This window comes from Felis catus, chromosome F1, assembly GCF_018350175.1.
Source record: "Felis catus isolate Fca126 chromosome F1, F.catus_Fca126_mat1.0, whole genome shotgun sequence".
Lineage (NCBI taxonomy): Eukaryota > Metazoa > Chordata > Mammalia > Carnivora > Felidae > Felis > Felis catus.
This window is the reverse complement of record NC_058384.1, coordinates 7,747,501-7,774,833: the sequence shown is the minus strand read 5'-3', so window position 1 is coordinate 7,774,833 and position 27,333 is coordinate 7,747,501. Positions and strand designations below refer to the sequence as shown.

Genomic DNA, 27,333 nt, shown 5'->3' with positions numbered 1-27,333 from the left:
CATGCTGGCTCTTAACATGCTTGTGTAGAGGCAGTGTGACGCCTTAGCATGCACGGTTTTGTGGCTTTTAGCAATGCCTTTTTGGAGAGAGAGAGAGAGAGACTCATGCTCTTTTAGCACTTTCTGTGTGCCTAGTAGTGTGTTAACAGCTTGAAACATACATGATGATTCCAAGTGAGAAAGCACTTTGGAAAGAATAAATGTTAAGGAACTATCAAGTGACATTAGAGTTAGTGTTAGCAATTAGCGAAAGTATTCTAGATTATGGAAATTGTTGGCAGGGAGGAGCCCAATTGAGTATTAAAGAGGTGATTCTCAAATAAGCAATAACAGTCGCTATATCAATTTCTGATCTCTTCTTATTTTTCTAAACCTTTTGGATAAATATGTTTTGCTTTAAATATTGCTGTTTTCCCTTTCTCCCCTCGTATCATGCAGTTAACTTGGCACAATGGGGATACAAGGATTGCTGCAATTTATCAAAGAAGCTTCTGAACCAATCCACGTGAGGAAGTATAAAGGACAGGTAGTAGCTGTGGATACATATTGCTGGCTTCACAAAGGAGCTATTGCTTGTGCTGAAAAACTAGCCAAAGGTGAACCTACTGATAAGTAAGTCTGCACCTTGTATTAACTCTTTGCCAGTTAAGACTGAGACTTATATTAAATATCCTTTTGTTTATAAATGAGGGAAGTTGTGATGTAGCTCTTTTTGTCCAGTTAATTGCTTTGCCAGAATAGAGCACTAAATGCAATACCTGATCCTTGTTTGGATCCTGGACCGTTGCAGGGTAGGATGTAGCAATGCTGTGCTGCAGCCAACTCATCCAAGTTCACAGTGCACCACCGTCTTCTCCCAGTTCAGCATTCCGTGACCCCGCATTGGTAGTTTATCCACCGTTGTAATACATTCATGTCAGGGAAATGGACAGATGCTACGGAATAGGCACCTCCTCTCACCAAACCGGTTGTTAAATCTTCACCAGAACACACTGGTTATAAGAGCTGTTGAGACAGTTGGACAAACTTTAGTACAGACTGTATGTGAGATGATATTTTGTTGCTGTTAAATTTCTTGGGTATGATAATGGTATGGTTGAAGGGATCAGGTATTTATTGTACTATTCTTTCAACTTTTCAGTAGATTTGAAATTTTTCAAAGCAAAAAAAAAAAAAAATGGAAAAAGGGCAAGATTTGGAACCACAAAATATCAGAACTGGAAGGGATGTCAAAGCCTTTTAATCTGAAGATGAGAATGTCAGTAACTCATCAGCTGTCACATAGCCCGTTAGGATCCAAGGCAGGATTTGAACCCTGAAGCCTAAATTAGAGTTTCCATGTCCTGTGAAAACATTTTGCTTTAAAAGAAGAAAAGAAAGAAAAAAACTTCCCTGTTCATAATCCATCTCCTCTCGTTTTAAAGAGTATTACTTTATAATACGCAATGCACCTAAAATTTTTTTTCTTTATTTTCATAGGTATGTAGGATTTTGTATGAAATTTGTAAATATGTTACTCTCTCATGGGATCAAGCCTATTCTTGTATTTGATGGATGTACTTTACCTTCTAAAAAGGAAGTGGAAAAGTCTAGAAGAGAGTAAGTTGATTCTCTATTCACTCTAATTGTGTTAAGGTCTGATGCTATAGTCTATACCAATTTTCTTGAATTTTAATTTATTGAGGCTTGCTTCATAGCCTAGTACTTCAACAAATTTCTTGAAATGTTTCATGTGTGCTAGAAAGGAATATGTATTTTCAGTTATTAAGAGGAAGATTGGTTGTCTGTCCAGTAAGTCAAGCTTATTGATTATGGTGCTCAAATCTATCTTTGCTGTTTTGTTTGGTTTTGGTCGTGGGGGGGGGGGGGTAGTGGAATTGTCAATTACCTTATAGTTCTGATCATTTTTGTTTTATTTTGAAGCTATTTTATTGGTTGCATTCAAGTTTAGAATTAGTTACATTCTTGTGGTAACCATTTTACTAGTGACTCTTAGTCCCTAGTTTTGCTTTTTTGTTCTAAAGTCTTCTGTCCGATTATAACCGTAGCCATAACTTTTCCTTCTATATTCCCACTGTCTTTTTTTATTTGTTTACCTACAGCTTACTACTTCATTGGTTTTAAGGTTTGTCTCTTACAAAGAACACATTACTGTGTTTTGTTTTTGTTTTCTTATCCATTCTGTCAACCTTTGCCATTTTTTGAAAAAAAAATTTTTTTTTAAGTTTATTTATTTATTTTGAGGGAGACAGAGCACGAGCAGGGAAGGGGCAGAGACAGAGAATTCCAAGCAGGCGCCACGCTGCCAGCACAGAGCCAAATGGCAGAGCTCAAACTCCTGAAACTGTGACATCATGACCTGAGCTGAAACCATGAGTCAGACTACTCAACCGGCTAAGCCACCTAAGTGCCCCTGAAAATCTTTTAAATGGAGAGTTTATTCTTTTCACACTGACCATTAATTACTAATATATTTTAATACATTGTTTCTCTTACTTGGTATTTTATATTTGTCCATCTCTCTCTTTTTTGGGGGGGGGAGGTTAACCCCTACCTTGCTTGACTTCTGGATTGTTTTTTCTACCTTTATTGTCTCTTGTTTCTAGTTGAAAAGTAATGTCTTCTATTTCCCTTAATAGTTAACCCAGAAATTTTATCATTCATGTTTAACTTCACAGATTCTAGTAAGTTTCTAACAACAGGCCTCAGACAGAACTTCTGTATTTTAATAAAGCAGGTATCCTCCCCATATTCATCTGCTCTCATTGTCCCTCCCCCCACACCCCCCCTCCCATCTGTGTTTCTAGGTCCCAGAGTCCTTGTGTTGTATAGGAAAGACCCCTGGGCTTAGTTGTCAGAGCTAGTGTGAATCACACCCAGACAGAAGTAAGCCTCGCTGAGGGAGCCATCTGTTAGGGTGCTGCTGTCCTGGCTGTGCTCTCTCTCGGCCTAGATAGGTTAGAGAGTTTTTCAGACCTAGGTTTTGGAACCCAGCTGTACTTGGAGGGCTCTGATTCACATACAGAGTCAGATCAGTTTCACGCTGGAGGGTTCTGATTCTTAAAGCCAGAACTTTATAAAGACTGTTTATAAAGGAATAACTGAAACTGTGCGAGCCCACGTTCTATTACAAATAATGTACAGTTTACCAAATATACTCTCAATAAAAGTTAGTTCATTCTAGGTTAGTTCTGAAAGGATTGGTGACAGACCTAAACCAGAGCGGCTGAGAGACTAGTCCAAACCACATCCTACCCGGGTGTCGCCCACCGGGTCTTAATTCTAATTGCAGATACTTACTAATTTTCTCTTGCTAAGCTCAAGAATGGCTAAAAACATGTCTCAGCTGCCTGTCTCTGTCCTGCATATTCTTTTTGTCTTTGTAAGATCAGCTTTTTCTGTGCCACTGTAGCAGTGGGAGGAGGCACTTAAAATCCCTTCCTACAAGTCTCTTCCTCCATGGAGCCCAGTCTGTGCAACTAGGGAATTTGTATATGTGTGCGCACATTTACCTAAAGATTAAAACCTCATAAGTTCAGACTGATTCTTCCAAGTCAAACTCAGGACTCAGGGTTTTTACCTCTTCTGCAGTGTATCTTCACCTCCTTTCTTCATACCTAGAATCCTTATTTTCAAGGGTAAAGGGATGACGAAGTTGGAGTATCTTATAATTACTCCTTTGTTCTATCCCAAAGTAAATGCACGTATTTTATTATACTCAAGAATAGATTCAGAATAAAATACTGATACCCCTACCAATATGATTATTGAAAACGGTTAAAATTTCTTTCTCCTTTTGCATATGCTTTCTTCCCATTTAAAAATAGTGGTTCCATATTGTTAGAACGTGTGTTATCACTGTCTCCCTGTTTAACCTGTATTTAGTATTCTACAAATTACCACATACTTGATTATTATTGACAGTTTTTATGCAGATGTTATTTTGGTTTTTCTGAAATTGGTTGTCTAGTAGATTCCACAGAAAAGCTCAGAAACGGTATTTCTCAAGTTCTTTATATGTCCATAAAGGTGCACCCTTTATACTTAAAAGTTCTGATGGTATAAAACCCTTGACTCATATTTTCTTAAGTGTCTTAATTACTGCATTTTCCCTTGACATAAAGCGTGATGTAAAAAAGTCTGAGGATACGCTTGTGTGTGCGTACATGATAAATCACCTGTGTTCTTTTTGACTCGAAGCCCAAAAGATCCAGATTAATGTTCTCAAGCACCTGGTACACACTGTCCAATGAGTCAAAGTTTATTTTTTTCCCCCTAGGAAAATTTCTTGAATTTCTTGAAGTCAGCCTCTTAATATTTTTTTTTTCCCCTTGCAGAAGACGACAAGCCAATCTTCTTAAGGGAAAGCAGCTTCTTCGTGAGGGGAAGGTTTCAGAAGCCAGAGAATGTTTTACCCGTTCCATCAATATCACACATGTGATGGCCCACAAAGTCATTAAAGTAAGCCCAATAGGAAATGAAGCCAAAGAGAACAAATGGCCAACTTCATCGAAGCTAGTTATGAGTTGTATATTGATGGGAGAGCAAGAAAATGAAGGGAGGGAAATTACTCTCGGTCTAACTCAAGGAAGTGGCAGGTCTCAGGAAGAGGAAGCAGGATCTTTTGACAGAGAAGAGTCCAACGGTCTCCAGGGGGAGAAATCCTAAGGACTAAGAGACACTCTCCCTTTTTAGATAAGTGACTTAGATGAGCTCCATGGGCACCTTGTTCTGTAGAGACGGAAGTGTTAATTCCTGGAGCATCAGTCTCACCCCACTGCCCTGTAGTCTTCAACATGTATAACCTTCACTTCTGTAGGCCGTCAGGTCTGTAGAACCAGCCTCACTGACTCCGGAACTCTCCGACCCTAGTCTTCCTCAATCAGCTTCTGCTTAAAAGCGTCTTACAACCATAGACCTACTTCAGTGGCCCCAAGTCCCAGCCCTCATTTACCCTCCTTCAGGCCTCTGTTCAAATTGCTCGGTAAACAAATAGGAAAATAAATATAGTGATTAAATTCTGTAGTTTTATCAAAACAGTGTCAGGTAGACTTCTGTAGTATGAAAAGAAAATATATTTTCATAGGGAAAATACATCCAGAGCTCCAAACAAATGTCTTGTATGCTTTTGGAGCATAGCCATTCTGAAGATGCAAGCTTTCTACAACTTGAAATAAAGTTTTCTGGCTTCTATTTTTTTTTTTTTCTCCCTCTGAATGTACAGCAGTATTTTCTCCAAATTTATAAAGTGATTTTTTAAAAAAGAATTTTTTAAATTCTTTGTGGCTATATGATTAGTTCAATATTTGCTAGGACTAAAAGTAGAAACACTTCAAAGGAAATGATTTCTGAAAACAATTATCAGCATGTGCATGTTGAGGCTGGTAGTAAAACAGGAAATTGTTCAGTGCTCTCCAGATGCCATCCTGGAGATTGACCATGATCCTCTCTGGCAGGCTGCCCGGTCCCAGGGAGTGGATTGTCTTGTGGCTCCATATGAAGCAGACGCGCAGCTGGCCTATCTTAACAAAGCTGGTATTGTACAAGCCATAATCACAGAGGACTCTGATCTCCTCGCTTTTGGCTGTAAAAAGGTACTTTACTACTACATACTGTTTTCTGTGCAGTTGGCAATGGTGTAAATCAAGGCACTAAGGTTTTTCTTTTCCAGGAATCATCACTTTATTTTATTTAATACCTGCAGTTAATATCTACTTTACAATGTTAATAATTATTTTATTTAAAATGCAGGGTTTTGCTGCTTGACATTTGTGTAATCTGGACACATTTTCAGAGTAAGCTCTTAAGGTTAAAAGGTTTTGTTTTATCCGAATTCTTCAGTAGAGTGTAGACTTGCTATTCTTATTTTTGGTAATAATTTATATGCTTTATTTTTTTTCAACTAGGTGAGGTAAATAACTTACCTAACAGGATGCTTTGCAGTTACTTAGAATTATGTATAAAACTGTTTAATGGAAAATTTTATCATGACATAGTAAGGGAGGATTAAGATACAAAACTGTAAGATCTCATTTTTGTTACTGCCAATGTTATTCATATTATCTATATATTTTATAGATGACTAGAAGGATCTGTTGAAGGGTTAATGTTGGGTAACAGTGACAAATGAGAGGTGTCAGGCAACTTTGGTTTCCTTCTTCCTGAATTTCCCTGTCTTCCAAATTCTCTACAATGAACATGTATTACTCTAAGAGAAAGGATTTCTGTATGGATTGTTATTTGATCGCCATGACAACTCTGAATGTCAGTAGGGGGTAAGAGACACTCTTTCTACCAGAGTCAGGGCAAGGGAGTCCTGGTGCAGGACCCTATCTAGACATAGTGTATGTTTCAGTTTAATTTATTTACAAATTGCACAGTGATTACCTGGCCTATCTCTCTTCTCAATGTGATGCTAAATAACAAGAAAGAATTCTTAGGAATATTACAATGGGTTAGATCACGAAACATTAAAATGACCCTTACAGGTACTTAGGTATTTAACAATTTCCCTTCCCTTTGAAGGTGATTTTAAAAATGGACCAGTTTGGAAATGGACTAGAAATTGACCAGGCTCGGCTGGGAATGTGCAGGCAGCTTGGGGACGTGTTCACCGAGGAGAAGTTCCGGTATATGTGCATACTTTCAGGCTGTGACTACCTCTCCTCACTGCGTGGGATTGGGTTAGCAAAGGCCTGCAAAGTGCTGAGACTAGCCAATAATCCGGATATTGTAAAGGTGGGAGTGATTCACCAAGTGCCATATTCAGTTTCCAAACCTTTCTTCCATCATAGATACACCCCTCAGAATATGAATTTTAAATATTCTATCCTGTCAACAGCCCATGTTATGTCATTGAAAGGGAAAAATGACTAAAACACTAGAATTTTGTTTTTGGCAACTGATGGACCTGTTTTAAGCAATTGACAAATTTTTTAAATGAAGACTTATATAAAGAGACTTAAGGGTAAAGTGTTCTAGATAAAATTAATGTTAAAATTATCTTTCAGTTTCTGTCCTATTGTCTGTTGTAAGTGGTTCTCAAACTTTTTGGTCTCAGGATCCACTTACGCTCTTTTTTTTGTTTTTTTTTTTTAATTTTTTTAAGTTTATTTATTTATTTTGACAGAGAACAGAGCACACAAGCAGGGGAGAAGCAGAAAGAGAAAATCCCCAAGACTTTGCGTGCTAGCAGCACAGAGCCCGATGTGAGGCTCGAACTCACAAACTGAGATCATGACCTGAGCCAAAGTCAAGAGCTGACACTCAACTGATTGAGCCACCCAGGCGCCCCACCACTTACACTCTTAAAAGCTCTTCGTGGCAATAATTTTTGTTTAATGGGTTATAGCTATTGATATTTACTGAATGAAATTCAAACAAAACTAAAATGTTTATTAATTTAAAATTAACAATAATAAATTCATGGGGCACCTGGGAGGCTCAGTCAGTTAAGTGTCCAAGTCTTAATTGCAGCTCAGGTCATAATCTCATGGTTTGTAAGATTAAGCCCCACATCGGGCTCTGTGCTGACAATGCAAAGCCTCTTTGGGATTCTCGCTCTTGCTCTCACTCTTAACATGTATAGCATATTCTAAAGAAAAATAGGCGTGTCTTCTAAAAACATGAAAATGACAGGAATTGCACATTTATGTAAATCTCTAACATGGCTTGATAGGAGACAGCTGAGTTCTCACATCTACATCCTCATACAATCTGATGCAATATCATGTGCAGGGTATCCTCTGGAAAACTGAGACTCCCTACATCACCACTCTGTCATTTCCCAGATAGCTTTACCTTAAAAAATAAGTATATGTTAAGCTAATTTCCGCCACCCGCCTTGGGCAGTTCTCATCAGGAGTTGGTAGTAGAGCTGGGAATGGAGCCGTGGGCACTAACTAGCCTGTGACTCCCGGGCCGCTGATTCTCACTCTCTGGCTCTTGACCTGTGAGTGTGATGCGATGGTGACTCCATTTTTAATTCTCAGGTTTTGTGTGTTGTTTTGCTTTTTTAGATAAAAGGGACTTTGAGGGTGGGAAATGTGTCTTAACATCACACATGGGAATATAAACTTGACGTTGTAACTGAACTGTTCATTCTTTGGGTTAATAGAAAAATCAAAGAAGATACTGTCATAGAGACAATTTTTAGTACTGCAACATGATCGTGTTTTCTGGTAGAGGTTTTTAATGTAGATAAAATTAGTTGATTTTCTGTCTCGCCTCAGCCTCCTGTAATGTGAACCAGTTGGTCTTGGAGATGATACATTCCCTATTCTGTATTTGTAGGTAACCAGTAAATATTTTTACATCCATTATTAGGTCATCAAGAAAATTGGACACTATCTTAAGATGAATATAATGGTACCAGAAGATTACATCAAAGGATTTATTCGGGCCAACAATACCTTTCTTTATCAGCTAGTCTTTGATCCCATCAAAAGGAAACTCATCCCTCTGAATGCATATGAAGACGACATTGATCCTGAAACACTGAGCTACGCTGGGCAGTATCCTTTCTGAATCAGAATAGTAGAATTTTGTATTTCTTTCTTATTTTTATGGAGATATTTTTAGTGAAACATTCAGTAAAAAGCCTGTAAATTGTTTTCTGCTTGCTTTTTTATAGTGAAGCCTATCTAACTTTAAATACCATGCTGGTGAAAATTTAGAGCAGCTTTTTGTTTATAACTTGCTAATTACTTGGGTTGACTTGACAGAAACATGTACCGAGTCAGTCACTTAAGGTACCCATGGCAAGGGCGGCATTTCTCGGCAAACAAGCTCGATTTATTAGGAGGGCCGTCCTGGGCACGTGTGCACGCCGTGTGCCCTGCTCCTAACCCAGGCTACATACACTCAGTGTGGTTCAGAGCCCTGGGTCACGTATGTGATCTACTAGTGACAAGTAGACACTAGTGAACGACACCTGTGGTTTCAGGAATGCTGAAGGTAGAAAGTCAGGATCTGCTGGAGCCCTAAACCTGAGCATTTTCTGCAACGATAGGAAACACTTTTCTATCGTAGTTACATTCATTTGGTTGTTAATGAAAGCATTTTTCCTTAATCTTACCAACCTAGGTATTTTGATGATTCCATAGCTCTTCAAATAGCACTTGGAAATAAAGATATAAATACTTTTGAACAGATCGATAACTACAATCCAGACATTGCTACGGTAACGTCTTAATGAGTTTTTTTTTTTAAGTGACTTCACTTTTAGAGAGCATGTTTTAGTTATGTCTTAGGAACTGTGACTAAAGGCAAATCTTCATGTAATAAACATCTTCTAAGGATTGCTGTATCCCAGCTGTTTGGACAGTGTGGGTTTAAAACAACTTGATGTTAGAGAAATTGTCTGTCTTAGAACATAGGTATATTGGTTAATTTCCTTAAGTTAAAAAGCAACCACATGATATATTACCAGACCTTTAGATATGAACATCTCTTTTGTGTCTACAAGCCTCTTCTCATCCCACCCCATTTGCCTCTGGCCTTTGGCATTTTGAAGATTCAAACCTAGCAATGCTACCATTGGAAGGAAAAGCTGGTTTTTTTGCTCGCTGAGCAAATATTAAGTGCCTCTGAGCTCTGTCCTTGAGCCCTTCCATGTTTTCTTCTACTTTTTCCCGGTTGTATATATCCCTTCTGACAACCACCCCCCCCAACCATTCTCTCCTTTCTCTGACTGTTCTCTTTTCTGTTCATATCTATTCCTAAAATAAGTTCAGATGGCTTTACTTATGCAGAAACCTCGCACATCTTTAACCCTATCTCCAGTCTAGTACCAGCCACATAATTTTTTCTTTTTTTTTTTTTTTTAACCAACGTTTATTTATTTTTGGGACAGAGAGAGACAGAGCATGAACAGGGGAGGGGCAGAGAGAGAGGGAGACACAGAATCGGAAACAGGCTCCAGGCTCTGAGCCATCAGCCCAGAGCCTGATGCGGGGCTTGAACTCACGGACTGCGAGATCGTGACCTGGCTGAAGTCGGACGCTTAACCGACTGTGCCACCCAGGCGCCCCGAAGCCAGCCACGTAATTCTGAATGTTTCTTGGATTTCTACGTAAATGTTTTCCTAGAACCTTAAATCCATCCACGGTCAAGAACAAACTCTTTGGGGCGCCTGCATGACTAGTCAGTTAAGCATCCGACTTTGACTCAGGTCATGATCTTGTGGTTTGTGAGTTCGAGCCCTGCATTGGACTCTCTGCTTGTATCTCAGAACCTGGAGCCTGCTTCAGATTCTCTGTCTCCCTCTCTCTCTGCCCCTCCTCCACTCACGCTCTGTCTCTCTCTCAAAAATAAACACGAAAAAAATTTAAAAAAAAACAAACAACTCTTCATTCCTTATCAGCTTTCCTTAATAACATTTCTCCTTTTTCTTTTTTAGCACTTTTCACTACATAAATTACATCTCAATACTTGACTTTGTGAGTCTTCCCAGCAGAGTGCAATTTTCATAAAGGCAGGACATTAAGAACTTCGCTGCTATATTATTTTTACCATGTTTATCTATGGAAGGAATGAATATCAGCTACATGATCTCTTTCATTCTCAGACTAGAACACTTGGAAATAAACTTTGGCTGCTCTTTCATTGCTAAGTCCTTTTGCTTTTAAGTTGTCCTCCTGAAGGATGGTTTCTTCTTTCACAAAGCTTCTGGTCTAATCCAGGTCTTCCCACCCTTGCTCACTAATTCAGTTTCTGACTTAGCATTGATTAAGCACTGTAATTAGCATAGGTTAGCTAGTGTTCTGGAATATAAACAGAAATAAAATATAATTCTTTCTCTCTGGTGCTCATTCCTTAGGGGAGGGAGACGTGGTTATATCGATAGAAATAAGGTAAGTTCTGTAGTAGGGATGTATTCTAGGCTCCATGAAAAAAAATAAAAAGACCATGCACCTAACTCCACTGGAGAGAATTCTTCATAATAATAGTAGCAAACATTTACGGGGCATTACTATGTTCTAAATACTATTCTAATAACCTTACGCATAGTGACTCATTTACTCTTCAACAAGCCTGTGAGGTCAATATTATTATTCCCATTTTACAAATGAAGAAACAACAAGAGGGAGGTTACGGAAGTTGCCCAGATCACACATTTAAATAATTGGGGAGTTATGATCCCAGGCCAAGCTTTGCTGTCTCCTTGTGGAGAAACACGTGCCCTGGGTTTGCAAATGTCAGTGGGGATTTTCAAGATGATGAGTGACTCCAGGTTGAAGCATGGGTGGAAGAGGGTAGTAAGCAGTTCATTATGGATGGCCCAAGAATGTCCTAGTGTTCCATGTGAAGGAAGCAGAGGGCCTTGAGAAAGAAAAAGAGGTGAGCCTGGAGAAGGTGGCCGCTGATAAACTGGCGACCAGTTGAGCGTTGAAAAGAAATCATTACTGTCAGCTGAAATAGACCAAGCCTACCAGGAGGACACAAATCCCTAATGATACTAGGAAAGAACCTTATGTTGATCATCTCAAATCATGTAAACCTTCCTCTTTTCTGTTTTCCTAGAACCTCTCTATTAATTAGATGTTATTTCTTAGTCCTCTAGTTTTTCTTATTCACGTCTTTGTCCTTTGTTTTTTTCTGGGAAACATTTGTCTTCCAACTTTGTACTATCCAGTGTAGTAGCCAGTGGCCACATGTGGCCTATGAAAGATTCTGTGTCACAGATCTTTCTCTGAGAATACCAATTATAATTTCCTGCACATTTTCTGCTGTTTGCATTTTCTGCTCTGAATTGTTTTTGGTTTTTTTTCCTACTTGTTTTGGCCTTTTCTCTTTCATAGTGGAGACTTTTCTTCAAACATCTGAAGCTTCTTGTCTATTCCTATTTGAGAGAGGCACTGAGAAGCTCGAGAAGATTTGTGTGAATGAGTGGGGCCTACAGTTTTGGGCTTTACCCTTGGGTGATCTGGTTGCCAACAAGCTGGCTTGATTTTGTGAAGTCCCAAATGTCAGCATGTTTTCTCTGCACAGTTCCATTTTTCCAAAAAGGGATCCTACAATTTCTACTTGCACATGGAAACGTGGCAGTTTGCATTTTTTTTAATGTTTAATTTTGAGAGTGAGAGTCAGAGCATGAGTGGGGGAAGGGGAGCGAGAGAGGGAGACATAGAATCTGAAGCAGGCTCCGGGCTCCGAGCTGTCAGCACAACCCGACACGGGGCTCGAACTCCCGAACTGCAAGATCATGATCTGAGCTGAAGTCAGACGCTTAACCAACTGAGCCACCCAGGTGCCCCCATGGCAGTTTGCATTTTAAGAGCAGGTTAGGGAAAGTGAGTTGGGGTGAGCCTTTCATTTGATACCTGTCTTTGGATAAATGGATCTTCCCACCTTCTGAAGTGCCTTCTGTTTCTGGGTTTCAACTGAACAGTTGCTCTGGTTCTGAAGGCAGGGAGGTGTGAGTTGACTGGTCAGTTGGGAGATAAAGGCCCAAGGGTCAAATAATCCTCCTTTTCTTAGCCCTGCCCCATGTAAAGCCTGTGTGGTAACTGAGCTTTTCTCATGTGTGTGCAGGTGAAGTTGACTTCTCTTTGGCATTTTCTGCAGACACTTGGGCTTGATCTCTCTTCTGCTGAGTTCTTAAAATTCCTCTGTCTATACTCTGTTTGATCGACACAGATATCTCCTAATTTTACTGCAGATGGAGTTTGTGTTTTGTTCTGGGGGATAATAATCAAAAGAAGGGGACTGAAAAGTGTATACTTTGCTATCTTTACACATTTGAGTTATTGATATTATTTCATCAGGAATGATTCTTAAGTTGTTTCTTTGTCTCAGAAACTCTACAATATTTGGCTGTATCGAATCTATCCGGTCATTAATGAGAGTATTATGGCTCACTAAGATGTCCATCCCTTTATAGAGAAATTTCTGTAGGAATCCTTAACTATACAAGCGAATTAATCCTTTTTATTTAAAATTTAGTATTCCCAGTCTGGTTTTCTACTTGCCTGTTGCCTTTTTCAGTAAAACTGTCAATGGGATCTATTGCCATGAGCCGTTACAATTAAGCTGTTTTTTATAACCATTTCCTCATTTATTCCAAATTACCTTCCTTGTTAATTCTCAAAGCATATCCTGAATAACGTCACCTTGTTTTATTTATTTTTATCCTTTCTTTGAGAGCTTAGATTCATTCCAAGTTAGGTGGGATTTTTGTTGACTGGAATTCATGCCCTGAGTACCAACATTTTTTATGCCTTTGTTAATTTTTTCCCTTTGCCTCTCTATTAGAGTTTTATTGATATCCTCTTAATATATCCATGATGTCATTGTGAATAACTTATATTAGCATTAAGAATGACTACTTACCAGCACTTACTGTCAGTAAACTCTTTGTCAGAGAAAGTTTTATGCAAGACTCAGTGGAGACCAAAGTAGCTTTCTGTTTCTCCAGATTGTCCACTGAAGATGGTACCAAGTATGGGTCTAATAGAAACTAGAGTTTTATAAATTAGACTGTTTTGGTTTGAATTCAACCATTTTCTAGAGGTGGGATGGTTGATTACTTTAAATACACTGTTTTATGGTTTTAACTTTCAGGTGCTTTGTAAAGGGTGTGTGAATGACTATTCAGAGGCTTATTACCAGATGCTTGTTAAACTAATTACTATTTTTTGAAATAATACTGGAATTTTAAAAGTACTTTTTTTTTTGGAGCGCCTGGGTGGCTCCGTCTGTTAACCATCCAACTCTTGATTTCAGCTCAGGTCATGATCCCAGGGTCTTGGGATCGAGTCCTGCGTCAGGCTCTGCACTGAGCGTGGAACCTACTTAAGATTCTCTCTCCCTCTCGCTCCCTGACTCTTGCACACACACCCACATGCTCTTTCTCTAAAATAAAAATAAGTAAAATGTTTCTAAAAAATACATTTAAAAGAAAGTACTTTTTTTCTGGCTACATTTGTTCAAGTGCATTTTCATTTCTTGCACTGTTCATCTTAGGAAGATTCACTTTTTCTTAGAAATGAGCTAACAAGGTCACTTGAGTTTCATTACGAGAAGCAGACCCAGGAATACAAGACACATTCAATGGAAAAGTGTAGTACATCAAAATAGAAAATGTTATTAAAGAACAGATACTTCCTCAGGGTGCCTGGGTGGCTCAATTGGTTAAGTGTCTGGCTTTGACTCAGGTCATGATCTCACGGCTCATGGGTTCAAGCCCCACATTGGGCTCTGCTGACAGTTCAGAGTCTGGAGCCTGCTTTGGATTCTGTGTCTCTCTCTTTCTCTGTCCCTCCCCCACTCACACTGTCTCTCTCTCTCTCTCTCACTCTCTCAAAAATAAATATTAAGAAAAAAAAAAGAACAGATATTTCCTCAAAAGCTATTCAAAAGAATAAGTTAATTATTTACTTATAATTTATGTTGATAAGGGAAATGATTTGGCTATTTTCCTTCTTCAAGTAACCCTTTTCCTTTTTACTATTTTAGCCTGCCCAATCAAGAAGTCATAGTTGGAATGACAAAACATGCCAGAAGTCCTCTAATGTTAATAGCATTTGGCATAGGAATTATTGCCCTAGACTTGAACTGAATATTGCTTCAGATGCTATAAGATTGAAGGAAAGTCCAAGTACTGTGGGCATTGAACAAGTGATCAGTGTTAAAGGATTAAATCTTCCAAGGAAGTCATCCATTGTGAAAAGACCGAGAAGTGGTATGTATTTTGCTTGTGGTACATATTGTGAAATATTAATGAGTGTTGATCACATTTAAGAAATCTTTGCCAAACCCAAGGTCAGTAAGATGTTCTCCTTTATTTTATTTATTTTTTCCTAGAACTTCTATAGTTTTAGGTCTTAGATTTTGGTCTTTGATCCATTTTGAATTAATTTTTTTATATGGTGTGAGGTAAGGATCAAGGTTCACTTTTTGTGTATGTGGCAATCCATTTGTTCTACCACCATTTGTTAAAAGATTGCCCTCTCCCCATGGAATTACCTTGGCAGATTTGTTGACAATCAGTTGACCTTAACCATATATTTGTGAGTCTGTTTTAGACTATATTATTCTTTATCATTGGTCTTTTCCCATCTTCATGCCGGAAAATTGTCTTAATTACCATAGCTTTGTAGTAAATCTTGGAATTAAGTAAAAGATGTCCTCTAAGTTTTATAGTAAATCTTGGAATTAAGTAAAAGATGTCCTCTAAGTTTGTTCGTGTCTTGCAAAGTTGTGGCTATTCTCTGATTTTCATAGTTCCATACAATTTTTAGAATCAGCTGTCAATTTAAAAATAAATAGGGGCACCTGGGTGGCTCAGTCAGTTGAGCATCCGACTTTGGCTCAGGTAAGATCTTGTGGTTCCTGAGTTTGAGCCCTGAGTCAGGCTCTGTGCTGACATCTCAGAGCCTGGAGCCTACTTCAGATTCTGTGTCTCCCTCTCTCTCTCTGTCTGCCATGCCCCCAACACACTCAAATAAATAAACATTTAAAAAAATGTTTTTTAATAAGTAAAGCCTGCTGAGATTTTGGATTAGAATTTGGTTGAATCTATGGATCAGTTTTGGGGAGAATTGATTCCTTAACTATACTGGTTTTTTGTTTGTTTTGTTTTTTAATGTTTATATCTTTGAGAGAGAGACGAGTATGAGCAGGGGAGGGGCATGAGTGGGGGAGGGGCAGAGAGCGAGGGAGACAGAATCTGAAGCAGGCTCCAGGCTCTGAACTGTCAGCACATAGCTGGACGCGGGGTCAAACTCACAAACTGCGAGATCGTGACCTGAGCCAAACTCGGATGCTCAACCAACTGAGCCACCCAGGCACTCCACTATTTTGGATTTTCTGATCTGATTAGTGAAGTCTTTCATTTTTCTTCAGCAGTGTGTTGTAATTTTTAGTGTGTGGGTCTTACAGACATATATTGTCAAATTTATCACTATGTTTCAGATTTTTGATGTTATTGAAAACACTTTTAATTTTGATTTTTAGTTATTCATTGCTAGAAATACAGTTGACTCTTGAACAAGGATTTGGACTGTCCAGTTCCACTTATATGTGGATTTTTTTTTTTTTTATAAATACAGTGCAGTAAATGTATTTTCTCTTTATGATTTTCTTAACATTTTCTTCTGTCTAGCTTTATTACAATACAACATATAGCATACAAAATATGTGTTAATTAGCTATGTCATCAGTAAGGCTTTTGGTCAAGAGTAGGCCACTAGTAGTTAAGTTTTCAGGAAGTCCAACGTTATACACAGATTTCTGACTCTGGAGGGGGTCAGTGCCCTTAACTCTCAGGTTCAAGGGTCAACTGTACAATTGACTTTTGTGCTCTAATCTCCTGTTTGACAACCTTACTAAATTTATATATTGGTTCATAGTATCTCTTCTATAGTCTCTGCAGGATTGCTGTATCGGTGACCATACTGCCTGCAAATAATGGTAGATTAGTCATGCTTCTCCTTTTCCACTCTAGATGCTGTTTGTTTCTTCATTTGTTTTCCCCTCCTTTTATTTCTTTTTCTTGTCTTCTGGAACCTCCAGTACAATGTTGAACAGAAGTACTGAGAGTGGCTTAAAAAAAGAAGTACTGAGAGTAGAATACTAAGTATTGGGGAAAGAAAGGTGTTTTACTTTTCTCCTAGAGGCTGTGTAGAAGTAGAAAGGATAATTGCAATCTGTCCCCTCTCTCTTTTCCTCAGATAGCTACATGAATGAATGAAAGTCTAACAACAAAAATAAAACAAGCCCTTTGTAAATTTAGGTATAGATTATTCATCTTTTGTCAAAATGTATTGATTCCTTCTGCACCTAAATCTTTTCCTGATAATATCTCTGGAGCTTTGTTTCCTTTTCTGAAATGAGAATGATGTTGCCTATTCACAAAGGTAACCTCTAAAAGCCCCTGGTATGTATCAAGTACAGTATACATGTTAGTTCCTTCCTTCCCTTCTGTTCCCATGAAAATCAGCTATTCATTTTATGTAGGGAGCTTCTTATCTGTAAGTTCTTTATGCTATAACTACTACCTATCACTGGATTTTGTGCCCTGGACACACATCTAAACACAACAACAGAACAGAAAACAGTTAACCCCTTTAAAAAAATGCTTTTGAAGGTTTTTGTTTTTTTGAGAGAGAGACAGAGCATTGAGGGGGGGAGGGGCAGAAAGAGAGGGAGACACAGAATCCGAAGCAGGCTCCAGGCTCTGAGCTATCAGCATAGAGCCTGATGTGGGTCAAACCCATAGACCACAAGATCATGAGCTGAGCCGGAGTCAGACTCAACAGACTGAGCCACCCAAGAGCCCCATAAGTTTACCCCTTTTAGTCAGCAGCCTGTCATAAATATTAGAGACAGCCACTGTGACTCTCCTAAATTTCTTTCCCCAGCTGTTTCTTACCTACCATGTTGTGTTTTGGATACAATGTAGTTTTTAATGATTGTGTGACTATTATAGTCAGTGATTGTTGAAATACAGTCTTCTTACCACAGAGCACAGTAAAAATTAAGAATTATGTCACTATTTCAGCCCTTCACCCAGAGACTATGCTTTAATAATACAAAATAAGATAGCATTAGCTTTTATTAACATTCCTGTCATTTTGCTGCATTTACTGTTTATAATCAGAATCCACTAGTTGTTAAACCAGGTACAGTTGTATTTTTAAACTTGAATGTGAAGTAAATTATCTGTATTGAGGCAATCTTCACTATAATCCATTGTTCTGCCTTTATAAAAAAAAATCTCCGTATTGTCTACTAATATATGGGTGTTATCTGTGTCACCTGGAAATTAGAGAAGTATGGCTCCCTGTGTTAAAATGTGTTTGCTTGTGTAACGTTTGATGGAATCGGCACAAGTAGAGACAGAGAACGTACACTAGGTTCCAGACCGCCGTTCGGCCTGCAGTCTTTGGGGTTCTTTAGTTTGCTGCAATTCCACATAATAGCTAATATACAGTTATTTTGCTCTGCATTGTCCACCAGGATAATATGGGACACACTGAGGTGTCCTGCTCAATTCAAAATATGCTAAATCCGTGACATTCCCCCAAATAGCTAGTCTAAAACCTTATCACAAAAGGAAAATGAGGCTAGCCTGGCATGGCTGCTTCTTGGAGAAACCTTGCTGAGGATCCTCAGCGTTTGTTTCCTTCTTCCTAAGGGCTCACAATTCTCTGCATAACAAACAAATTTAGGCTTTTGCCAGGAATCAAAATCAAGTTTGCAGATCTGTGGTTTCTTAAAAATCTATAGGTTTTTAAATTTGAGGCATCATCGTCTCTCTAGTGTTTGGTACCTGCAACCATTTTTCTGACCTCATAAAGTAGTGAGTACTTATTCCTACGTGAGTGAGGCTGTTCAGACAGAATTAGTTAGACTGATTTAAAGCATCTTAGCACGGTCTCTGGTGGCCTATGTCAGGCATCAACCTATTGTATTATTTAGTCTTTTGATTTATTCTAATGCCATAGAATACATCTGTCACACAGGTTTCTAGGGCCCCACAACTCGGTAATGAGGATCAGAACTGGAGCATAGATTACTTCCGAGACTGTAACGTATGGACGGTGTGTAGAAATGGCTGCTGGTTTTATTGGAACATTTTATTTATCTATTTAATTAGTTAAAGCACAAGCAGGAGAGGGGCAGAGAGAGAGGGAGACACAGAATCCAAAGCAGGCTCCAGGCTCTGAGCTGTCTTATTGGAACATTTTAAAAGTCAAACAGTAAATCATATATTGGCATGTAAATTGCCTTAATTTCTTTTTTCATGCAAAATCAAGCCTTTGGTATAATAAGTATATAGCCTTACAGAATTGATCATATCCTGAAATTTTGGTTTCAGTAATTTCACATAAAATCATAAAAACAATGGACATTAAATCTTAACTAATTTGTGAAATTGTAAACCACAGCTTAAGGGAATTTCCTTTTTCTTCTAAGTCATTCTTGTATCTCCTTTTGGGATGCACTGTTAAAGAAATAAGACTTCATCCTTAAGACAGTGAGATGTGGGCTATAACATTAAGGCTGAGTCTGCACACGGCAGGCACAAAGATTTACGGACTGTTTTTGTTTCTGTTTAGAGGAGCTGTCAGAAGACGATCTGTTGAGTCAATATTCCCTTTCATTCACAAAGAAGACCAAGAAAAGTAACTGTGAAGCTCATAAATCATTGAACTCTGAAATGCTCATGCCTGACCTGGTAGATGGAACTACTGTTAAAAAAAACATAAGCACACCACCTACGACAAGAAATAAATTTGCAGCATTTTTACAGAGAAAAAATGAAGAAAGTGGTGCGGTTGTGGTTCCAGGGACAAGAAGCAGGTACAGTTTATCTACAGGATGTTGTGTGTCTGTTGTATTATCACTCTGTTGATATTTATTTCAGCTGTCTTAAATAAGCAGTCCATGGAGTAGGTGTGGGCTTGGCTTAATCCCTTGACCATTTGTATCATGTGTAGCTGTAGTCCTGACGTAAATGCACAGCTCTTGTCATATGGACGCAAAATAAGAACTGTCGACTTATTATATTTTGCATTAGAAAAATTCTCTTGTTTTGGAGGGTCCCCTGCTTCTTTGTTTCTACTTTTTTTAAGAGCTAAAAACAATTTGGTAGGGTATTTTTATTATTATTTTGAGCATTTTTTTATTTTTTTAATTTACATCCAAGTTAATTGGCATCTAGTACAACAATGATTTCAGGGGTAGATTCCTTAATGTCCCTTACCCATTTGGCCCATCCCCCCCACACACAACCCCTCTCTAATAACCCTCTGTTTGTTCTCCATATTTAAGAGTCTTTTATATTTTGTCCCCTCCCTGTTTTTATATTATTTTTGCTTCCCTTCCCTTGTGTTCATCTGTTCTGTGTCTTAAAGTCCTCATATGAGTGAAGTCATATGATATTTGTCTTTCTCTAATTTCACTTAGCGTAATACCCTCTAGTTCCATCCATGTAGCTGCAAATAGCAAGGTTTCATTCTTTTTGATCGCTGAGTAATACTCCATTATATATTATATATACCACATCTTCTTTATCCATTCATCCATCAATGGACATTTGGGCTCTTTCCATACTTTGGCTATTGTTGATAGTGCTGCTATAAACATCGGGGTGCATGTGTCCCTTCGAAACAGCACACCTGTATCCTGTGGATAAATGCCTAGTAATGCAATTGCATCTCCCTGATGATGAATGATGTAGAGCATTTTTTCATGTGTCGGTTGGCCATCTGGATGTCTTTGGCGAAGTGTCTATTCATGTGTTTTGCCCATTTCTTCACTGGATTATTTGTCTTTTGGGTGTTGAGTTTAATAAGTTCTTTATAGATTTTGGATGCAAGGTATTTTTAGAAGTACATTTAAATACAGATGACTATAGAGCTCTAATATTAATTGAAAACCAATACCACACTAAGCATTGGGTTACAAAAATGAGAGACCTAGTATTTGTTGAGAAGCTTATACTCCAGTTGCAAAAATAGATCTGTAAAGGAAATCTATACAGTGTGGTAGGTACAGTGACAGAAGTTTGCCTGAAATGTTCTGGGGGCATTAAATGACGTCTCATGCGGATCGGGTGGTTGGAAAGGGTCAGAAGGAAGGGGCAGGGGTCAGGTGCCATTACAAAGAATGCAACCTCTACCTTCCCAGTAGAGGCAGGCAGCTTGGGCAGAGGCATGGAGCTGGGCAACGGCATGGGGCAGGCATGGGGACAGCTTCTTGCTGTCAGTCGCTCTTATTAGCTGCCAAAATGCAAGTCTGGAAGGATGCTGAGGGAGCAGAAATAGGCACAAGGCCAGTTCAGTTTGCAAGCCAGGCTAAGGAACTTCTCATCTTTAGAGGTGACAGGAGATATTTGGAGGGTTTTGATCAGGGTAGGGTATGACTTGATCATACCTGCTTTTGATGGACCACGCCAAGTGTGCCGTGAAGGATGGATTCTAGAAGGCCAAAGTGGAACAGAAAGATTGGGTAGGCTGTTCTGTAGTCCCTGTGAGTGATGATGAGATTTTGGGGTCAGGATAATGTAGGGGGCTGGAGTTTATACCCTGGGATTGGACCGCCTCGATTTGAATCCCATCCTGTTCACTCATGAGATGTTTGACTTAGGTAAGAGGACTTCTGGGTGCTTCAGTTCCCTCTTTTTTTTTTTTTTAATGTTTATTTTTGAGAGAAAGAGAGCATGTGCATGAGTGGATGTGGGGACCAGAGAGAGCGGGGAGAGAAGTCCAAGCAGGCTCTGGGCTGTCAGCCCAACACAGGGCTCAAACTCACAAACCACGATATCATGACCTGAGCTAAAATCAAGTCTGACGCTTGACTGAGCCACCTAGGCGCACCCTCTTTAAAAAATGGGACCAACATCTCTAACAACCTCAGGGCCACTGAGAGGATTAAATTAATACTGTAAATAAAGGTGCCTAAAACAGCACCTGATAGATGATCAGTACACAATGAATAGCTTTTATTGTGTTGTCTGGGTGGTGAAGTCACAACGAGCAACAGGACGTCTCAGTGTTGAAAGTTATGTGGGCACATGAGGCAGCAACTCTGAGAACCGAGCAGCCCCTGCATTCCCCTAGGAGACTTGGAGAGGCTGTTGTCTTCAAGTGTATACACCAGGCTGAGCCAGGCTGTCTGACCATGACTGTGGGAAGTGGGCAGGAAGGAACCACCCACTGCTCCTCTCCCATCAGGCCTTCTCAAGGGAACAGCCACGTCCCAATTAAAGGATCATTTTGATTCTGCCTTTCCTAGTCACTGTCATTAAAGATGGCATTACCAGTGCAGTGATGAAAAAGGAGGCTGCCAAAGATGAAGAAGGCTCTGGATGATACACACTGATTAATAGCATTCTAGAAAGTTGGCTTTTCTTACTTGGAGAAATTTTTAGAACTTGCGTTTTTTCCATGTGGGAGAAAATAAAATTTCCCTTTTCTGTCACTCAGTGCCCACCTCTTCTTCGAGGACGGGCTAATGAGAACAGAGTTCGCATATCTCTGCAGGCCTCACCTAGTCACCAGCGAAGCTTAATCAAATTTCCATTCACAGCTGCACATCGCTGCTTTAATAGTTTAGGTAGATGTGGCACTGATAAATTGTTGAGAGATGTTCGGAAAAATAAAATTTTTTTTCTGTCACTTTCCTATGAAATAATAATTGTAAGTCTCTACAGTTTTCTGACCTGGGTGGTATAACAACATCTAATAACAACTGAGTATTAGGAAGTTGGTATTCGTAGCTAATTTTCAAAGTTCTTTAACATACTCTCTTCCTCCTTTCAGCAAAATTATGAGACATTCAGGGTCGGTGTTATTTTCTCCATTTTGGGTTAAGACATTCAGGCTCCAAGAGGTTTAAAAAAAAAAAAAAAAAAAAAAAAACTTTCCCAGAGTGGCATAGTTAGGACTGGCGATGGGAGAGGTCCTGGTGCTCCTCAGCATGGTGGGTGGAAAGGAGCACGTGATCTGATCGGCCTGGATGTGAATTCACACTGTGTCATCACATTAATTGAGTGATCCAGGGCACCTGGGTGGTTCAGTCATATGAGTGTCTGACTCTTGGTTTTGGCTCAGGTCATGAGCTCACAATTTTGTGAGTTCGAGCCCTGCGTCTGGCTCTATGCTGACAGCTCAGCGCCTGCTTGGGATTCTCTCTCACCCTCTCTCTGGCCCTCCCGTGCTTGCCCTGTCTCTCTCTTAAAATAAATAAATGAATTTTTTTAAAAAATGTAATCGAGTGATCTTTCACACCACTGAATTTCCCTGAGCCTATTTCTTTATAAAATATGGATCAGCTGTTCCGAAGACTAGCAGAAGTATATCAAGCACCTGACACAGTGCCCAGTCAGTAATATATCTGCGAGAATTTATCATCACCCCACTCTTTAATGTGATTTGTATTTAATGTAATATCACCCCATTACATTAATGCAACAGGAGGTATTAAATATGCCAAAGTTTGTCTTTATCCTGTCTGCTTTTTTAGAAGTCTGTTTTAACTCCTTTATTATATACTTTATCCTAGAAACATGCCAGTTTATCTTTTGAGATCTAGAAATATAAGTTAAGCAACAACATACACTAATTGAGAAGAGGCAGCCATGATCTGGGAGGAGTTGTGGGTTTTAATTCTGCTCTCTTGCTGATTAATTTTATAACCTTGGGCACTGTCACTATAACTTTTCTTACCTATGAAATCACACCTGGAAGAATACTTGGATATCATAGGGGTTATTATTTTAAAATGAATTATGTAATCAGATGTAGGAGCTGTTTTGTGCTTAGTGACTAGCCTAGTAAGACCTTTCTTTCCTGCCCTGTACCCACACCTCAGCTGAGGATTAGATGAAGGATAGAGAGGGTATTTTTACTCTCTAGCATTTAGTGCATATTCTGTTTATCATCTTGGATTTGAACTAATTAAAGCAGTAATTTCTCTTTAGGCTTCATATTTATCTGATCATATACTCTGGGAATTTCCTTTTTAACCTAAAAACTCTCTGAATATATCTTCTCTATAAGGATACTCATCTTTCTTTTCTACTGGAGTGTTTATAAGTGATGTTTTAAAGCTGCCAGACTGAGTAAACCTCTTATTAATACAGAATTTAATGATTGATGGTGAGGGGCACCTGGGTGGCTCAGTTGGTTAAGCGTCCGACTTCAGCTCACGGTCCATGAGTTCAAGCCCCCAATCAGGCTCTGTGCTGACAGTTTGGAGCCTGGAGCCTGCTTCAGATTATATCTTTCCCTCCTCCCTCCCCGACTCGTGCTTGGTCTCTCGGTCTCTCTCTCTCAAAAATAAATAAACACTTAAAAAATTTATAAAAAAAATGATTGATGGTGAAAGTCATAACCTCACATATTTAAAATAGTGTGAAAGTTTATAGGATATTTATTTTAAAAGCCAGTAGAGTATGGACCACTACAGGTTCCCAGATGATTTACTACAATGGACTAACCCAAGATAAAGAGTAAATGACTAAATTTTTTTATTTTGCATTTACAAAGTAAGAGGCCAGTAGTTGTAAATTGTCCTTTGTGTTGCATATTTCCATATCTCCTCAAATATTTGACTGTCAGCCGTGTGTTAACCACTATTGTAGGTACTGTGGAGGACACAATGGCTTGGATGGTAGCTGTCCTCAAGGAGCTTCTGGTCTGTTGGGACCAGTCTATTCAGTGAAGGTTAGGGGAAAGGATACCTATATGATGATGAAGTATAGATAAATTATGCCAGTTCCAAATAACACGTATGTAGAGAGGACTGCTTTTAGGAAATCCTGTCTACAACTTCAGGATTTCAAATAAATTTCTAAATGTGTGAATGTTGTTATAATCAAAATTTAAACTTTCAAGAACGGTTTTCTCTTTATTTATGAAATTATGTATTTAGGAGACTTTTTCTTGAAGAAACAAGACTATTTTTCCATTTTTCATTATCTGAATCTTATCACCTTTGTGAGAAAACTCTAAAACATTTATGCATTCTTTGTATTGTTTTTTTTGTTAGGTTTTTTTGCAGTTCTCTGGATTCCGCCAACTGTGTATCAGCGAAAGCAGGCGGTGAGCCCCCAGAAAAAAGTGCTGTCACAGATGAAGAGGCCAGTGTAGCTGAACCAGATCGTCAGGATGGCAAGAAGCTGGCTGGTCCGGATGGAGCACATAATTCAGATGATGAGGTTCCAGATGAAAGTTCTATCGCAGATGAAGAGGCCAGTGTAGATAAATCAGACTGTCAGGATGGCAAGAAGCTGGCTGGTCCGGATGGAGCATGTAATTCAGGTGATGAGGTTCCAGATGAAAGTTCTATCGCAGATGAAGAGACCAGTGTAGATAAATCAGACTGTCAGGATGGCAAGAAGCTGGCTGGTCCGGATGGAGCATGTAATTCAGGTGATCAGGTTCCAGACAATGCAACTATGATTGCTGACGACTCTCTATGTTTGGAGACCAGCAAATTCACAAGGACTATCTCACCACCCACCCTGGGGACACTCAGAAATTGTTTTAGCTGGTCTGGAAGTCTTGGAGATTTTTCACGAACTTCAAGCCCCTCTCCAGGCGCAGCACTGCAGCAGTTCCGGAGAAGGACCGATCCCCTCACTGCGGCATCGGATCAGAGGGAAGCGTCTGCTGTGTCCCAGTTAAAGAGTGAGGAGTCTGGTGATGGAGCGCCTCCCGTGCGGGCAGCGGCTTGGTGTCCAAAGTCTCAAGGAAGCCCAGAACTGTCACCACACAATTTAAATGTGTCAAAACTGTCTCAGCCTTCTAGTAAGGATTCCGATTCAGAGGTAAGTCACATTATGAAGCCTTTGTTTTCAAATCCATACATAAGAGAAGATCTGGTATTAATCAAATCACTGGGGAAATTTTGCCTGGGGAAATAATTGGCTGTCTTAATTTTTTTTTTTAAGTTTACTTTTTTATTTTGAGAGAATGCACGCAAGTGTGGGAAGGGCAGAGAGAGACAGAGAGAGAGAGTCCCAAGCAGGCCCTGCACTGTCAGCACAGAGCTGGATGTGGGGCTCAATCTCAAAAACCGTGAGATCATGATGTGAGCTGAAATCGTGAGTCCGAGGCTTAACTGACCGAGCCACCCAGGCACCCCTGCTGTCTGAATTTTTTATTCTAGGTCTTACTGTGTAGAAACTTCACATTTTATTCATTGTAAGGACTTCTCTGTATGCTTAATACTTTAAACTCTTGTACATTCAATCTAACTCTATCTCCTGAGTTACTTACATGCTGTGGAACAGTTAAGACGTAAGCAGAATGGTAACTTACAATACATTTAATATTTAATTCCTTAATATACTTTTGGATTCAAATAACATTTGAAACCTTATAAGTAAATGGCCTTATTAATTTGACGATGTTCATCTTAAGGTTTTAGTACTTAGAAATATATTTTCATTTACCCTTCTTAGTCCTGCTAAACTTCCCCTTTCTAACAAAACAAAATGGTAATGCATGTGATTTTGTCATTGTTTTAAGTTAATAAAAGCATCCTAACCATTTTTTCCCTTGTTTATGAAATATCTTTTAGTCTGACTTAAAGCTTCAATTATGTACTGCTCATAAGATGCCGTGATGTTGTAAAATGACAACAGAATAGCTTCCTTTACATCTGAGTTACCTCAGATTTACCAATATAACATACTTTGTTTTATCTTCACCACCTGTAATTACCAAGTTATAAGAACGGTTATAGCCGTGGTACTACTTGAGAGAATTTTGATAATCCTCAATTTTGGAGTGTGTCTATCAGGATAGCTTGTAGTTATCAAAAGGAAAATATTTTATTCAAGTTTCCAAAGGAAACTTGAGTTGTGTTGGACTCAAAGTGAAGAAAAAAGCTAACTTACAATGTGAGAACAAATGTTTTCATTTAGAGAAAGCTGAAATCAGTTAACATGTTGAATTCAAACTGTTCCCTGCGGTATTGAAGTGTGAAGAGTAGGCCAGGCCACCCCTGGGCTGCCTTGGAGACGTGTGCTTTTCTTCTTCCTTTCGTTTGCTTTGCCCTCAGTTCATCCATACTGGTCTGCAACACTCTTTCTGTTTCTTTTAATATCCATTTTAGGGGCGCCTGGGTGGCTCATTTAGTTAAAGCATCTGGCTCCGGCTCAGGTCGTGATCCCACGGTTCGTGAGTCTGAGCCCCACATCAGGCTCTCTGCTGTCAGTGCAGAGCCCGCTTTGGATCCTCAGTCCCCCTCTCCCTCATCCTCCCCCCGCTCACGCTCTTTCAAAAATAAACATTTGAAAACAATACAGTAGGGGCGCCTGGGTGGCTCAGTCGGTTAAGCGTCCGACTTCAGCTCAGGTCATGATCTCGCGGTCCGTGAGTTTGAGCCCCGCGTCGGGCTCTGTGCTGACCGCTCAGAGCCTGGAGCCTGTTTCAGATTCTGTGTCTCCCTCTCTCTCTGACCCTCCCCCGTTCATGCTGTGTCCCTCTCTGTCTCAAAAATAAATAAACGTTAAAAAAAAAAAAAACAATACTACAATCCTCCATTTTAACACCATCCTTTTCATTTTGTACTGCATGCTGCATTTGCCCTTGGCCCCATTTGGGTGCCAACACAGTAGCTGTCTCTTGAACATCTTTCATGAAAACGTCATCTATTTATGAGACTACTCTTAGGTCTGCTGAGCTATTTCAAGGCAAGTGCTTTCTCCTTTTTCAACAGACATCTTCCAGTTTCACTTTGTAATCTTTTAGCCATGTGTTGCTGCGAAGCATACCAGTTCACAGGCTGTGGGCTGGTCATGCTGATGAACTTTCCACATTTCTGTCTTCTAGCTAACCATTTTTTGTATTAATCAGTTACAGAGACATGAAC

At 39.3% G+C, this 27,333-nt stretch overlaps 1 protein-coding gene and 1 long non-coding RNA gene across 5 annotated transcripts in view; one reads left to right on the top strand and one right to left on the bottom strand.

Moving 5' to 3' along the window:
* The window catches only part of EXO1 (exonuclease 1), a 37,723-nt gene that overhangs the window by 2,380 nt on the left and 8,010 nt on the right, over window positions 1-27,333 (top strand). Inside the window, exons 3-13 of one of the 3 annotated variants that reach the window (XM_045048769.1) lie at window positions 439-612; window positions 1,480-1,599; window positions 4,338-4,461; window positions 5,457-5,594; window positions 6,526-6,738; window positions 8,326-8,513; window positions 9,085-9,181; window positions 14,458-14,683; window positions 19,065-19,308; window positions 24,502-24,773; window positions 24,885-25,282. In XM_045048769.1, coding sequence (XP_044904704.1) covers window positions 452-612; window positions 1,480-1,599; window positions 4,338-4,461; window positions 5,457-5,594; window positions 6,526-6,738; window positions 8,326-8,513; window positions 9,085-9,181; window positions 14,458-14,683; window positions 19,065-19,308; window positions 24,502-24,773; window positions 24,885-25,282 — 2,181 coding nt within the window. In that variant the 5' untranslated portion in view covers window positions 439-451. Of the gene's footprint in view, window positions 1-438; window positions 613-1,479; window positions 1,600-4,337; window positions 4,462-5,456; window positions 5,595-6,525; window positions 6,739-8,325; window positions 8,514-9,084; window positions 9,182-14,457; window positions 14,684-19,064; window positions 19,309-24,501; window positions 25,283-27,333 lie in introns of all 3 variants that reach the window. The other 2 variants (XM_019821527.3, XM_019821530.3) reach the window with 2 other exon arrangements.
* LOC123382766 overlaps window positions 23,964-27,333 on the bottom strand; it is a 23,497-nt gene continuing 20,127 nt past the window's right edge. For both annotated transcript variants that reach the window (XR_006591666.1, XR_006591665.1), the window contains one exon: window positions 23,964-25,366. This is a non-coding gene — a long non-coding RNA (uncharacterized LOC123382766). The remainder of the gene's footprint in view (window positions 25,367-27,333) is intronic.